The 15,333-nt window shown below is 46.5% G+C and overlaps 1 protein-coding gene across 1 annotated transcript in view; it reads left to right on the top strand.

The window, feature by feature from the left end:
- Window positions 1-15,333, top strand: part of VPS41 (VPS41 subunit of HOPS complex) — a 321,046-nt gene that overhangs the window by 41,366 nt on the left and 264,347 nt on the right. Inside the window, exon 3 of the mRNA XM_040432167.1 lies at window positions 556-663. Coding sequence (XP_040288101.1) covers window positions 556-663 — 108 coding nt within the window. The remainder of the gene's footprint in view (window positions 1-555; window positions 664-15,333) is intronic.

The following is a 15,333-nucleotide window of genomic DNA, read 5'->3' as shown; positions in this document are numbered from 1 at the left end:
ATCCTCTGGATAGGTCATCGGTATCTGATCGGTGGTGGTCCAACACCCAGGACCCCCGCCGATCAGCAGTTTGAGAAAGCGGCCTTTGTGCAGCTTACCAAGCACAACAACGTGCATGATATAGCGGCTCTGCTTGGTATTGCTCTCAGCCCCATTCAGCCGTTGTCTTCTCAAACAGCTGATCAGCAGGGATCCCGGGTGTCGGGCCTCGACCAATCAGATACTGATGGCCTATCCTGAGGATAGGTCACCAGCGACAAAATCTCGGAAAACCCCTTTAAGATTACTACTGCCGGTTTTCCGGTTTCTACATATTGACAACCTATTCTCTGGACAAGTCATCAATACCAGATTGGTGTGAGTCCTAGACTTGACACCTCTCAGATCAGCTGTTTTTGGCAGATGCTGGTGCCAGAAACAACACCAGTCTGATATTGATGACTTCTGGGTAGGTCATTAGTATCTGGAATCCAGAAAACACCTTCAAGAGTCTAGAAGTTATTTCATACACATTAAAATCACATTTTTAAATGTTGTCTTTTATTTTCCCTCTAGGAGGATGATAGTGAAGAAGAGCCAAAGCTGAAATATGAAAGGCTGTCCAATGGAGTGAGTGACATCTTACAAGAAGATGCAGCAAGCTGTATGACCGTCCATGAGAAGGTATATCTAGATTCCAGATACAATCTGAAATCCGCTTTTTAGTTATTTACAGGTCTCTGTCACATCTCTCCGTATTACCTCTCAGTGGTAAATTAAATGGATTTACCTACAATAACCATTTATCACCTATCCATTATCACTAGTATGGGGTCACACATTTTCTATTCTTCCTCAGTTTCTCAGGGAGGTATTTATATAAAGTGGTGGTTGAGCAGTATCTGTGCACCACACTTATGCAGTTCAGGCAGAGCATGGGACTAGAGACCACCATAGTAGTGATTGCTAGGTTCCCCGATAGTCATACGTTTATTACATGTTCAGTGCTCTGCTAGTATTAAGCCTCTTTCACACGAGCGTCATGTTTTTGGCCCGGATAAGATGCAAGTGCATTGCGTGAAAATGCGAGATTTTTCTGTGCGAGTGCAAAACCTTGTAATGCGTTTTGCACACGCGTGAGAAAAATCGGCATGTTTGGTACCCAGACCCGAACCCGGACTTCTTCACAGAAGTTCGGGTTTGGGTTAGGTGTTGTGTAGATTGTATTATTTTCCCTTATAACATGGTTATAAGGGAAAATAATAGCATTCTTAACACAGAATGCATAGTACAATAGGGTTGGAGGGGTTAAAAAAAAAAAAAAATTTAACTCGCCTTAATCCACTTGCTCGCGCAGCCCGACTTCTCTTCTGTCTTCTTCTTTGAGGAATAGGACCTTTGATGACGTCACTGCGCTCATCACATAGTCCATCACATGATCCATCACCATGGTAATGGATCATGTGACGGACTATGTGATGACCGCAGTGACATCACCACAGGCCCTTTTCCTGCACAGTAAAGATGAAGACAGAAGAGAAGCCGGGCTGCGCGAACAAGTGGATTAAGGTGAGTTATATTATTTTTTTATTTTTTTTTTAACCCCTCCAGCCCTATTGTACTATGCATTCTGTATTAAGAATGCTATTATTTTCCCTTTATAACCATGGTATAAGGGAAAATAATAATGATCGGGTCTCCATCCCGATCGTCTCCTAGCAACCGTGCGTGAAAATCGCACCGCATCCGCACTTGCTTGCGGATGCTTGTGATTTTCACGCAGCCCCATTTACTTCTATGGGGCCTGCGTTGCTTGGAAAATGCACAAAGAGGAGCATGCTGCGATTTTCACGCAAGCACAAGTGATGCGCGAAAATCACCGCTCATGTGCACAGCCCCATAGAAATGAATGGGGCCGGATTCAGTGCGGGTGCAATGCGTTCACCTCACGCATTGCACCCGCGCGGAAATCTCGCCCGTGTGAAAGGGGCCTTACTGTTCATTATTCTGCTAGTACCGTTGTTCATTATTCTGCTAGTACCGCTGTTCAGTGCTCTGGTACTACTGCTGTTCAGTGCTCTGGTACTACTGCTGTTCAGTGCTCTGCTACTACTGCTGTTCAGTGCTCTGCTACTACTGCTGTTCAGTGCTCTGCTACTACTGCTGTTCAGTGCTCTGCTACTACTGCTGTTCAGTGCTCTGCTACTACTGCTGTTCAGTGCTCTGCTACTACTGCTGTTCAGTGCTCTGCTACTACTGCTGTTCAGTGCTCTGCTACTACTGCTGTTCAGTGCTCTGCTACTACTGCTGTTCAGTGCTCTGCTACTACTGCTGTTCAGTGCTCTGCTACTACTGCTGTTCAGTGCTCTGCTACTACTGCTGTTCAGTGCTCTGCTACTACTGCTGTTCAGTGCTCTGCTACTACTGCTGTTCAGTGCTCTGCTACTACCGCTGTTCAGTGCTCTGCTACTACCGCTGTTCAGTGCTCTGCTACTACCGCTGTTCAGTGCTCTGCTACTACCGCTCTTCAGTGCTCTGCTACTACCGCTCTTCAGTGTTCTTTTACTACTGCTCTTCAGTGCTCTGATAGTACCGCTGTTCATTGTTCTACTACTACTGCTTTTCAGTGCTCTGGTACTACTGCTGTTCAGTGCTCTGGTACTACTGCTTTTCAGTGCTCTGCTACTACCGCTCTTCAGTGTTCTTCTACTACCGCTCTTCAGTGCTCTGATAGTACCGCTGTTCATTGTTCTACTACTACTGCTTTTCAGTGCTCTGCTAATACCGCTGTTTAGTGCTCTGTTAATACCGCTGTTCAGTGCTCTGCTAGTACCGCTCTTCTGTTCTCTGCTAGTACCGCTCTTCTGTTCTCTGCTAGTACCGCTCTTCTGTTCTCTGCTAGTACCGCTCTTCTGTTCTCTGCTAGTACCGCTCTTCTGTTCTCTGCTAGTACCGCTCTTCTGTTCTCTGCTAGTACCGCTCTTCTGTTCTCTGCTAGTACCGCTCTTCTGTTCTCTGCTAGTACCGCTCTTCTGTTCTCTGCTAGTACCGCTCTTCTGTTCTCTGCTAGTACCGCTCTTCTGTTCTCTGCTAGTACCGCTCTTCTGTTCTCTGCTAGTACCGCTCTTCTGTTCTCTGCTAGTACCGCTCTTCTGTTCTCTGCTAGTACCGCTCTTCTGTTCTCTGCTAGTACCGCTCTTCTGTTCTCTGCTAGTACCGCTCTTCTGTTCTCTGCTAGTACCGCTCTTCTGTTCTCTGCTAGTACCGCTCTTCTGTTCTCTGCTAGTACCGCTCTTCTGTTCTCTGCTAGTACCGCTCTTCTGTTCTCTGCTAGTACCGCTCTTCTGTTCTCTGCTAGTACCGCTCTTCTGTTCTCTGCTAGTACCGCTCTTCTGTTCTCTGCTAGTACCGCTCTTCTGTTCTCTGCTAGTACCGCTCTTCTGTTCTCTGCTAGTACCGCTCTTCTGTTCTCTGCTAGTACCGCTCTTCTGTTCTCTGCTAGTACCGCTCTTCTGTTCTCTGCTAGTACCGCTCTTCTGTTCTCTGCTAGTACCGCTCTTCTGTTCTCTGCTAGTACCGCTCTTCTGTTCTCTGCTAGTACCGCTCTTCTGTTCTCTGCTAGTACCGCTCTTCTGTTCTCTGCTAGTACCGCTCTTCTGTTCTCTGCTAGTACCGCTCTTCTGTTCTCTGCTAGTACCGCTCTTCTGTTCTCTGCTAGTACCGCTCTTCTGTTCTCTGCTAGTACCGCTCTTCTGTTCTCTGCTAGTACCGCTCTTCTGTTCTCTGCTAGTACCGCTCTTCTGTTCTCTGCTAGTACCGCTCTTCTGTTCTCTGCTAGTACCGCTCTTCTGTTCTCTGCTAGTACCGCTCTTCTGTTCTCTGCTAGTACCGCTCTTCTGTTCTCTGCTAGTACCGCTCTTCCGTTCTCTGCTAGTACCGCTCTTCTGTTCTCTGCTAGTACCGCTCTTCTGTTCTCTGCTAGTACCGCTCTTCTGTTCTCTGCTAGTACCGCTCTTCTGTTCTCTGCTAGTACCGCTCTTCTGTTCTCTGCTAGTACCGCTCTTCTGTTCTCTGCTAGTACCGCTCTTCTGTTCTCTGCTAGTACCGCTCTTCTGTTCTCTGCTAGTACCGCTCTTCTGTTCTCTGCTAGTACCGCTCTTCTGTTCTCTGCTAGTACCGCTCTTCTGTTCTCTGCTAGTACCGCTCTTCTGTTCTCTGCTAGTACCGCTCTTCCGTTCTCTGCTAGTACCGCTCTTCTGTTCTCTGCTAGTACCGCTCTTCTGTTCTCTGCTAGTACCGCTCTTCTGTTCTCTGCTAGTACCGCTCTTCTGTTCTCTGCTAGTACCGCTCTTCTGTTCTCTGCTAGTACCGCTCTTCTGTTCTCTGCTAGTACCGCTCTTCTGTTCTCTGCTAGTACCGCTCTTCTGTTCTCTGCTAGTACCGCTCTTCTGTTCTCTGCTAGTACCGCTCTTCTGTTCTCTGCTAGTACCGCTCTTCTGTTCTCTGCTAGTACCGCTCTTCTGTTCTCTGCTAGTACCGCTCTTCTGTTCTCTGCTAGTACCGCTCTTCTGTTCTCTGCTAGTACCGCTCTTCTGTTCTCTGCTAGTACCGCTCTTCTGTTCTCTGCTAGTACCGCTCTTCTGTTCTCTGCTAGTACCGCTCTTCTGTTCTCTGCTAGTACCGCTCTTCTGTTCTCTGCTAGTACCGCTCTTCCGTTCTCTGCTAGTACCGCTCTTCTGTTCTCTGCTAGTACCGCTCTTCTGTTCTCTGCTAGTACCGCTCTTCTGTTCTCTGCTAGTACCGCTCTTCTGTTCTCTGCTAGTACCGCTCTTCTGTTCTCTGCTAGTACCGCTCTTCTGTTCTCTGCTAGTACCGCTCTTCTGTTCTCTGCTAGTACCGCTCTTCTGTTCTCTGCTAGTACCGCTCTTCTGTTCTCTGCTAGTACCGCTCTTCTGTTCTCTGCTAGTACCGCTCTTCTGTTCTCTGCTAGTACCGCTCTTCTGTTCTCTGCTAGTACCGCTCTTCTGTTCTCTGCTAGTACCGCTCTTCTGTTCTCTGCTAGTACCGCTCTTCTGTTCTCTGCTAGTACCGCTCTTCTGTTCTCTGCTAGTACCGCTCTTCTGTTCTCTGCTAGTACCGCTCTTCTGTTCTCTGCTAGTACCGCTCTTCTGTGCTCTGCTAGTACCGCTCTTCTGTTCTCTGCTAGTACCGCTCTTCTGTTCTCTGCTAGTACCGCTCTTCTGTTCTCTGCTAGTACCGCTCTTCTGTTCTCTGCTAGTACCGCTCTTCTGTTCTCTGCTAGTACCGCTCTTCTGTTCTCTGCTAGTACCGCTCTTCTGTTCTCTGCTAGTACCGCTCTTCTGTTCTCTGCTAGTACCGCTCTTCTGTTCTCTGCTAGTACCGCTCTTCTGTTCTCTGCTAGTACCGCTCTTCTGTTCTCTGCTAGTACCGCTCTTCTGTTCTCTGCTAGGACCGCTCTTCTGTTCTCTGCTAGGACCGCTCTTCTGTTCTCTGCTAGGACCGCTCTTCTGTTCAGTGCACTGCTAGGACCGCTCTTTTGTTCTCTGATAGTACCGCTCTTCTGTTCTCTGCTAGTACCGCTCTTCTGTTCTCTGCTAGTACCGCTCTTCTGTTCTCTGCTAGTACCGCTCTTCTGTTCTCTGCTAGTACCGCTCTTCTGTTCTCTGCTAGTACCGCTCTTCTGTTCTCTGCTAGTACCGCTCTTCTGTTCTCTGCTAGTACCGCTCTTCTGTTCTCTGCTAGTACCGCTCTTCTGTTCTCTGCTAGTACCGCTCTTCTGTTCTCTGCTAGTACCGCTCTTCTGTTCTCTGCTAGTACCGCTCTTCTGTTCTCTGCTAGTACCGCTCTTCTGTTCTCTGCTAGTACCGCTCTTCTGTTCTCTGCTAGTACCGCTCTTCTGTTCTCTGCTAGTACCGCTCTTCTGTTCTCTGCTAGTACCGCTCTTCTGTTCTCTGCTAGTACCGCTCTTCTGTTCTCTGCTAGTACCGCTCTTCTGTTCTCTGCTAGTACCGCTCTTCTGTTCTCTGCTAGTACCGCTCTTCTGTTCTCTGCTAGTACCGCTCTTCTGTTCTCTGCTAGTACCGCTCTTCTGTTCTCTGCTAGTACCGCTCTTCTGTTCTCTGCTAGTACCGCTCTTCTGTTCTCTGCTAGTACCGCTCTTCTGTTCTCTGCTAGTACCGCTCTTCTGTTCTCTGCTAGTACCGCTCTTCTGTTCTCTGCTAGTACCGCTCTTCTGTTCTCTGCTAGTACCGCTCTTCTGTTCTCTGCTAGTACCGCTCTTCTGTTCTCTGCTAGTACCGCTCTTCTGTTCTCTGCTAGTACCGCTCTTCTGTTCTCTGCTAGTACCGCTCTTCTGTTCTCTGCTAGTACCGCTCTTCTGTTCTCTGCTAGTACCGCTCTTCTGTTCTCTGCTAGTACCGCTCTTCTGTTCTCTGCTAGTACCGCTCTTCTGTTCTCTGCTAGTACCGCTCTTCTGTTCTCTGCTAGTACCGCTCTTCTGTTCTCTGCTAGTACCGCTCTTCTGTTCTCTGCTAGTACCGCTCTTCTGTTCTCTGCTAGTACCGCTCTTCTGTTCTCTGCTAGTACCGCTCTTCCGTTCTCTGCTAGTACCGCTCTTCCGTTCTCTGCTAGTACCGCTCTTCTGTTCTCTGCTAGTACCGCTCTTCTGTTCTCTGCTAGTACCGCTCTTCTGTTCTCTGCTAGTACCGCTCTTCTGTTCTCTGCTAGTACCGCTCTTCTGTTCTCTGCTAGTACCGCTCCTCTGTTCAGTGCTCTGCTAGTACCGCTCTTCTGTTCAGTGCTCTGCTAGTACCGCTCTTCTGTTCAGTGCTCTGCTAGGACCGCTCTTCTGTTCAGTGCACTGCTAGGACCGCTCTTTTGTTCTCTGATAGTACCGCTCTTCTGTTCTCTGCTAGTACCGCTCTTCTGTTCTCTGCTAGTACCGCTCTTCTGTTCTCTGCTAGTACCGCTCTTCTGTTCTCTGCTAGTACCGCTCTTCTGTTCTCTGCTAGTACCGCTCTTCTGTTCTCTGCTAGTACCGCTCTTCTGTTCTCTGCTAGTACCGCTCTTCTGTTCTCTGCTAGTACCGCTCTTCTGTTCTCTGCTAGTACCGCTCTTCTGTTCTCTGCTAGTACCGCTCTTCTGTTCTCTGCTAGTACCGCTCTTCTGTTCTCTGCTAGTACCGCTCTTCTGTTCTCTGCTAGTACCGCTCTTCTGTTCTCTGCTAGTACCGCTCTTCTGTTCTCTGCTAGTACCGCTCTTCTGTTCTCTGCTAGTACCGCTCTTCTGTTCTCTGCTAGTACCGCTCTTCTGTTCTCTGCTAGTACCGCTCTTCTGTTCTCTGCTAGTACCGCTCTTCTGTTCTCTGCTAGTACCGCTCTTCTGTTCTCTGCTAGTACCGCTCTTCTGTTCTCTGCTAGTACCGCTCTTCTGTTCTCTGCTAGTACCGCTCTTCTGTTCTCTGCTAGTACCGCTCTTCTGTTCTCTGCTAGTACCGCTCTTCTGTTCTCTGCTAGTACCGCTCTTCTGTTCTCTGCTAGTACCGCTCTTCTGTTCTCTGCTAGTACCGCTCTTCCGTTCTCTGCTAGTACCGCTCTTCCGTTCTCTGCTAGTACCGCTCTTCCGTTCTCTGCTAGTACCGCTCTTCTGTTCTCTGCTAGTACCGCTCTTCTGTTCTCTGCTAGTACCGCTCTTCTGTTCTCTGCTAGTACCGCTCTTCTGTTCTCTGCTAGTACCGCTCCTCTGTTCAGTGCTCTGCTAGTACCGCTCTTCTGTTCAGTGCTCTGCTAGTACCGCTCTTCTGTTCAGTGCTCTGCTAGGACCGCTCTTCTGTTCAGTGCACTGCTAGGACCGCTCTTTTGTTCTCTGATAGTACCGCTCTTCTGTTCTCTGCTAGTACCGCTCTTCTGTTCTCTGCTAGTACCGCTCTTCTGTTCTCTGCTAGTACCGCTCTTCTGTTCTCTGCTAGTACCGCTCTTCTGTTCTCTGCTAGTACCGCTCTTCTGTTCTCTGCTAGTACCGCTCTTCTGTTCTCTGCTAGTACCGCTCTTCTGTTCTCTGCTAGTACCGCTCTTCTGTTCTCTGCTAGTACCGCTCTTCTGTTCTCTGCTAGTACCGCTCTTCTGTTCTCTGCTAGTACCGCTCTTCTGTTCTCTGCTAGTACCGCTCTTCTGTTCTCTGCTAGTACCGCTCTTCTGTTCTCTGCTAGTACCGCTCTTCTGTTCTCTGCTAGTACCGCTCTTCTGTTCTCTGCTAGTACCGCTCTTCTGTTCTCTGCTAGTACCGCTCTTCTGTTCTCTGCTAGTACCGCTCTTCTGTTCTCTGCTAGTACCGCTCTTCCGTTCTCTGCTAGTACCGCTCTTCCGTTCTCTGCTAGTACCGCTCTTCTGTTCTCTGCTAGTACCGCTCTTCTGTTCTCTGCTAGTACCGCTCTTCTGTTCTCTGCTAGTACCGCTCCTCTGTTCAGTGCTCTGCTAGTACCGCTCTTCTGTTCAGTGCTCTGCTAGTACCGCTCTTCTGTTCAGTGCTCTGCTAGTACCGCTCTTCTGTTCAGTGCTCTGCTAGTACCGCTCTTCTGTTCAGTGCTCTGCTAGGACCGCTCTTCTGTTCAGTGCACTGCTAGGACCGCTCTTTTGTTCTCTGATAGTACTAGTAGTACTGCTGTTCAGATACCAGTGGACAGAGCATTACTGAGCCTGTTAACCCAACTCTATTCCATTGCAGTTGCCTGGAAGAAGAGCTGCAAATCGGCAGGAAAATGACCATATAATATACCATACAAAAAGCTCCTAGCATCCATTGAAGTTTTGACTTCTAGACTAGTAGTGCACAAGACTTCAAATATTTCTAGAGCCGACTACTATATGGGGTAGAACAATCCAACATTGCGCAGACCCATCACCAACCTTCAGATCCCCTCACGAGCATTTGATGAATTTCATTTCATAGACAAGAAGGAGGAATGTAACGGCTCGGCTCTACTTACTGTTATGTTTTATGGGGTAGAGAGTAAGGGAGATAAAAGGCCTTTCACAGAATGAGAAAGAGATCCTAAATCTCCACTCTCCAGAAATGAATGGCGGAAAACTTTCCCAGCTCTTCTGCTTGCTCTCCTCATCCTTTGTCCCTTAGCTATTTCAATGCTGAAATTCATTTACTGTCTTCCTTCTTGTTTTTGGATTTTCTCGGGTGGTATCGGCTGTCTTCCAGGACACTTAGTCACCTTGAAATCAGCAGTTTATGTTTCCGTGACTGATAGAAAGGCTTTGCCTTCAAAGCAGCCCATCTGTTTGTTTCTCTTGGAATAAAAGGATGTTCATATCTTAAAAATATGTCCTGTGCCTTAAAAATACTCTCTGTGATTTGACATGGAAGGCTCGGTATATGAAACAGTCTGTTAATGTCATTGAGGTTGTCAGTGGAAAAAGATGGCTCCTCGAGTTTAATGATATTTTTCTGTTTGTTACATTAAATGCACTTTGAAAGTTTTTCCTCCCTGTAAGTATAGGAGGTCTTGTAGCTGGAGGTCACCAAAGTAGCTTTGCTGAGTGGAGATTCTAGTTTTATAGGTTCCATTATTATAAACAGTAGAAATATGGTTGATAAATGGAGCCGCTTGTAGTTGTGTACTGTTTGAGTGGTTTCTGCCGTTAAGTGAAACTCTTAAGTGCACTTTTGTACTGTGTATGTCACACTTAAGTCACATAAGGACAAGATACAGCCATATTTATCTATGCAGGTTCTGGCCTCTTTCCTACTCAGTGATTGACAGCTATCTCTGCATGCATAATGATATGGGGAAGGTTGTCAGTCACCACCCACTGGACTAGTAAGCATAGACTTTCTAGGGATTTAACTCCTTCTCGCCAGTTGACCTAAATGTACATCATAATCCCAGATGTCCATGGAGCAGATACAGGAGCTCCATATGCGTTGGGTCAATAGGGACCTTTGCGGCTGAGTGATTAGACAGACACCCCCATCCTCCTGACGCAATAGCTTAGTGAAAGTCCCCAGATGTGCTATTTTACTGCTGTGGTAGGGTCTAATAGGATGTCAATAAAATCCCCATACATTGCAGTATAGAAGTATTGTAGTGTATAATACAAGTGATCGAGGGTTCAAGTTCTCTAGGGGGACTAAAAAAGGTACAAATAGTTAAAGGGGTTGTGTCATGAAACATATTCTGCATATGCCCCCTGAGCTGCCAGGGTGAAGGTAATCCAGCAGAGCAACTGGAGCAGTTAATGTGGAGATGTCTGGAACTATGAGTGGTACAGGGCTGGTTCTAGCTTTGTTAGAAAGGTATTGTCGTGTACTATATGATGTCTGTGTTTATTTTTTATTTTTTTTAAATCAGTCATGATGTAACCCATTTTAACAAAGTTTTTAAGAATATTTGACATTTATGTACATCATAATGCTGGAAAATGTGTATAAAGCAGGCACAGGTGCTGAGTCCACTCTACATGTGGTGGGTCATTAGGGACCACAGAATCTGAGTGGTTAGACAGAGTTGATTCAGAGAAAGGCAAAAAACCCTCATGAGCTAGAAGCCAATTTTCGGCGAAATAATTCCTTCCTGACTCAAATCAGGCAATCACAATAACTCTCTGAATCAATACCCCTTTTCCAGGTTTCTAGAAACTGTAGCAGTACCCTAGTGAAGGTCCTAATACCTGCTATTTCACTTATCTTATCTAATCGGATGAGTCCGACACATGGGACACCCGCCGATTATCTGTTTGGGAAGGCATTGTCGCTCCTGTGAGCATCGCAGGCTTTTCCCTGCCTACCGTGCGCAGCCCTGTACATTGTATAGCGACTGTGCTAGGTATCGTGCTAGCCCACGTGACCAATGAACGTGTTGCCACTGGCTTAGGAAAAGTGTTGCTGCCTTCTCAAACTGCTGATTGGCGGGCTCCCAAGTATTCGTCCCCACCGATCAGGTACTGATACCTATCCACAGTTCAGTTGTAAAGGCTCAGAAAACCCCTTTAAATAAAGCAGGGTGTAATGGGCTGCCGGTAGAATCATCATACACTGCAATATAGAAGTATTGCAGTGTATAGTACAAGCAATCACAGTTCAAGTCCTCTAGGGGAGCTTAACCCCTTAAGGACTTAGGACGTACCGGTACGCCATGTTTGCCGAGTCCTTAAGGACCCAGGACGTACCGGTACTCACTAACTTTAAAACTACATTGTGGCACGGCGGGGGTTAATCGGAACAGGATGTCCGCTGTAATCATTCAGCGGGCATTCTGTCACAACGCCGGGGGTGGGGTTATCATGTGACCCCCCCCCGCATCGGCGATCGCAGCAAACCGCAGGTCAATTCAGACCTGTGGTTTGCGGCTTTTACCTGGTGCGGCGGCAGTGGTGCCATCGGGTCCCCATGCGGCTGTAGGGGGGACCCGATGGCATGGAAGGCAGCGCGATGCCTTCCTTAGGCATCAGCGCTGCCTTCCGGTGACGAGCCTGTGAGATTCAGCCCCCTGGATCTCATAGGCCGGAAGCTGTATGAGTAATACACACTGTATTACTCATACAGCCAATGCATTCCAATACATTCCAGTGAGGTCACATGGTGCGCAGCCCTGCACAGCAGACAGCGGAGCGGAGGACCAGGAAGCGATGAGTACAGATCCTTCACCTCTTCCCGGTCCTCGGGTACTAATGAAGCGTTTTCAAAATGGAAGCGTTTCATTAGTATTCGCCCCATAAGACGTAGGGGCATTTTCCCCCCACTTTGGGGGAAAAAAACTGCGTCTTATGGGGCGAAAAATACGGTAACTATCAAAATATAACTTGATGGACTTATGTATTTTTTTAACCGTATTAACTATGTAATTTATCCCACACAGTGAACGCCACAAAGAAAAAAAAAAAATCACAATGTCAAAATTGCCATTATTTGGTCATCTTGCCTCAACAAAATGAAATAAAAAAATTATCAAAAAAACATTCAGTCCTGATCAAAAGTTTAAGACCACTTGAAAAATGGCAAAAAATCCTATTTAGCATGGCTGGATCTTAAAGGGGTTGTCCGAGTTATGAAAAAAATATAATATAGCTCTGAAAATCTGATGGGCCGCAATATATAACTGAGCTAAGCAAGTTTTATGCAAAAATAAATATATATATTTCCTCATTTCCCTGGTTCTTTTCTGGCCCTTTGTTTACATGCAATAAAAACAATCTCTTCCCCTCCCCCTGCTCTGCAAAGGGAGTGGCTACAAGAGCTGCCCTGAGTGACATGTCTGCCTGCTGGGAGACTCTGCAGCATGTTGTATGTGTAGGACTACAAGTCCCAGCTGTATAATAAAACTGCCAAGGGAGTGGATACAAGGGCTGCCCTGAGTGACATGTCTGTGTGCTGAGAGAATCAACAGCAACTTGTAAGTGTAGGACTACAAGTCCCAGCTGTATAATGACACTGCTAATACACACAGGATCTTTCCCCTACCTTCTTGTGCAATGCTCTCTCTAGTATGTCAGCTCCTGTGCCCAGAATTGTCTCCTCACTACTTGCTGCAGCTAGCCAGTCTGTGCAGCTGAAGGGGTTAAGAATCCTAGGATACAGCAGACAGCCGGCAGTGAAGGGGGGCGTGGCCAGCACAGTGACGTCTTGTTTGCAGGCTTGTAAACGAACATTATCAGAGCAGGGAGAGAAGCTGACATCACAGGTCATGTGACCCTTAGTCAAATCTGAGAAACCAGCCACTGGAGATAAGTTAATTGGAAAGCTGTTACATTTGCCCAGTTAGGAACATAGAAAGAACAAAAAAATAACTCGGATAACTTCTTTAACAAGGTTCCAAGTAGAGCTTCAACATGCAACAAGAAGAAATGGGAGTGAGACAAAACATTTTTTGAACATTCAATTTAATGAAAACAACGAATAAACTGAAACAGGCTGTTTTTCAGCTGATCAAAAGTTTAGGACCACACCTCCAAAAAAAAACTAAACCCCCCCAAAACAGAAATCCAACTTCCAAACATCAACTCAGTAATGAGTAGCTCCGCCATTATTGTTTATCACTTGTTGATGCAAGCGTTTCCATGAGGTGAGTGGGAACATTTCTCCAAGTGGTGAAGACGGCCGCACGAAGGCCATCTACTGTCTGGAACTGTTGTCCATTTTTGTAAACTTCCCTTGCCATCCATCCCCAAAGGTTCTCAATTGAATTTAGATCAGGGGAACACGCAGGATGGGCCAAAAGAGTGATGTTATTGTCCTGGATGAAGTCCCTTGTCCTGCGGGCATTGTGTACTGTAGCGTTGTCGTGTTGAAAAACCCAGTCGTTACCACACAGACGAGGGCCCTCAGTCATGAGGAATGCTCTCTGCAACATCTGGACATAGCCAGCGGCCGTTTGACCCCCCTGCACTTCCTGAAGCTCCATTGTTCCACTGAAGGAATAAGCACCCCAGACCATTATGGCGCCCCCTCCACTGTGGTGCGTAGAAAACATCTCAGGTGGGATCTGCTTGTCATGCCAGTAACGTTGGAAACCATCAGGACCATCAAGGTTACATTTTTTCTCATCAGAGAATAAAACTTTCTTCCACCTTTGAATGTCCCATGTTTGGTGCTCTCTTGCAAAGTCCAAACGAGCAGTTCTGTGGCGTTCAAGGAGACGAGGTCTTTGAAGACGTTTTTTGTTTTTGAAGCCCTGCAGTCTCAGATGCCGTCTGATGGTTATGGGGCTGCAGTCAGCACCAGTAAAGGCCTTAATTTGGGTCGAGGATCGTCCAGTGTCTTGACGGACAGCCAATTGGATCCTCCGGCACAGTGCTGATGACATTTTTTTGGGTCTTCCACTTGACTTTTTTGTTCCATAACCCTCAGGATCATTTAAGAAATTCCAAATGACTGTCTTACTGCGTCCCACCTCAGCAGCAATGGCACGCTGTGAGAGACCCTGCTTATGCAGTTCAACAACCCGACCACGTTCAAAAAGGGAGAGTTTTTTTGCCTTTGCCATCACAACGTGTGACTACCTGACAGAAAATTACAATGAATCCACATCTTTGTACAGATTTTGCTTTTTAAAGGCATGTGGTCCTAAACTTTGGATCAGCTGAAAAACAGCCTGTTTCAGTTTAATCGTTGTTTTCATTAAATTGAATGCTCAAAAAATGTTTTGTCTCACTCCCATTTCTTCTTGTTGCATGTTGAAGCTCTACTTGGAACCTTGTTAAGATCCAGCCATGTAAAATATCATTTCTTGCCATTTTTCAAGTGATCTTAAACTTTTGATCAGGACTGTATGTATCCCAAAATGGCACAGCATGTCTCGATAAAACAAGACATCGCACACAGCATCAGTAACAGAAACTAAAAAAGTTATGGCGACACAAAACAGTTTTTATTTATTTGCTGTAAAAAAAGTGTTTTTAAGTTTTTCAAAAGTATTGAAACATAACAGTTGTACAAATCTTACCGACCCACAATGAGACTGGCATGTCATTTATACCTCACAGTGAACGCAGTAAAAACGAAACCCAAAAGTCGTTGCTGGTATCGGGTTCTTTCCTATTTCCGCTCCACAAATCATTGTTTACAGTTTGTAAACACATTATATGGAACATATAACGGATCCTTTACAAAAATTAAGACCTCAAACGGCTGTGTTGATGGAAAATGTCAAAAGTTATGGATCTTGGAAGACCACGGAAGGAAAAACTAAAATGAGAACAATGGCTTCAATAGGAAGGGGAAAAATACAATTTCTGCTGAATCTTTGCCAACAAAACTATATATCAATCTGCTCATCTCCTCATGCACTAAACCAGGGGTCAGTAACCTCTGGCGCTCCAGCTGTTTTGAAACTACAACTCCCAGCATGAGTGGTTGCGCGCTATTTTCAGAACTCCTCTATAAGTGAATGGACCATGCTGTGAGTTGTAGTTTTACAACAGCTGGAGTGCCATAGGTTGCTGACCTTTGCACTAAACCATGCTACCCACAGGTAGGACTGTACCTACAACATGACAGGTCCCCTGCTAGTTCCTGGCAATGTAAACCTTGGTATCTGTTCATAATAGCAGACTATTGAGCGGTGATGATGATGATGATAATAATATACCGATATTAGAATTAGCTTATTCTTTGGCTTTACAGACTGGGACATTCAGTGGCTCTTCCTGACTTGTCGTCCTAGAGTAGTTCATTTTCTGCACTGCCAATCATCCTTGAGCGCTTGCTCTTATTGTCTGATTTCAATATATTCCTGACAGCCTTCTATGAGCTTTGCAGTGCCTATGAGCATATGTATCCCACGACGTTGGGTGCTATCAATATTTCATGGGTGACATAGCAGGTGGAGAT

This window comes from Bufo bufo, chromosome 5 (assembly GCF_905171765.1).
Source record: "Bufo bufo chromosome 5, aBufBuf1.1, whole genome shotgun sequence".
NCBI lineage: Eukaryota > Metazoa > Chordata > Amphibia > Anura > Bufonidae > Bufo > Bufo bufo.
Note: the sequence above shows the minus strand (reverse complement) of the source record. Positions and strands in the feature narration are given on the sequence as shown.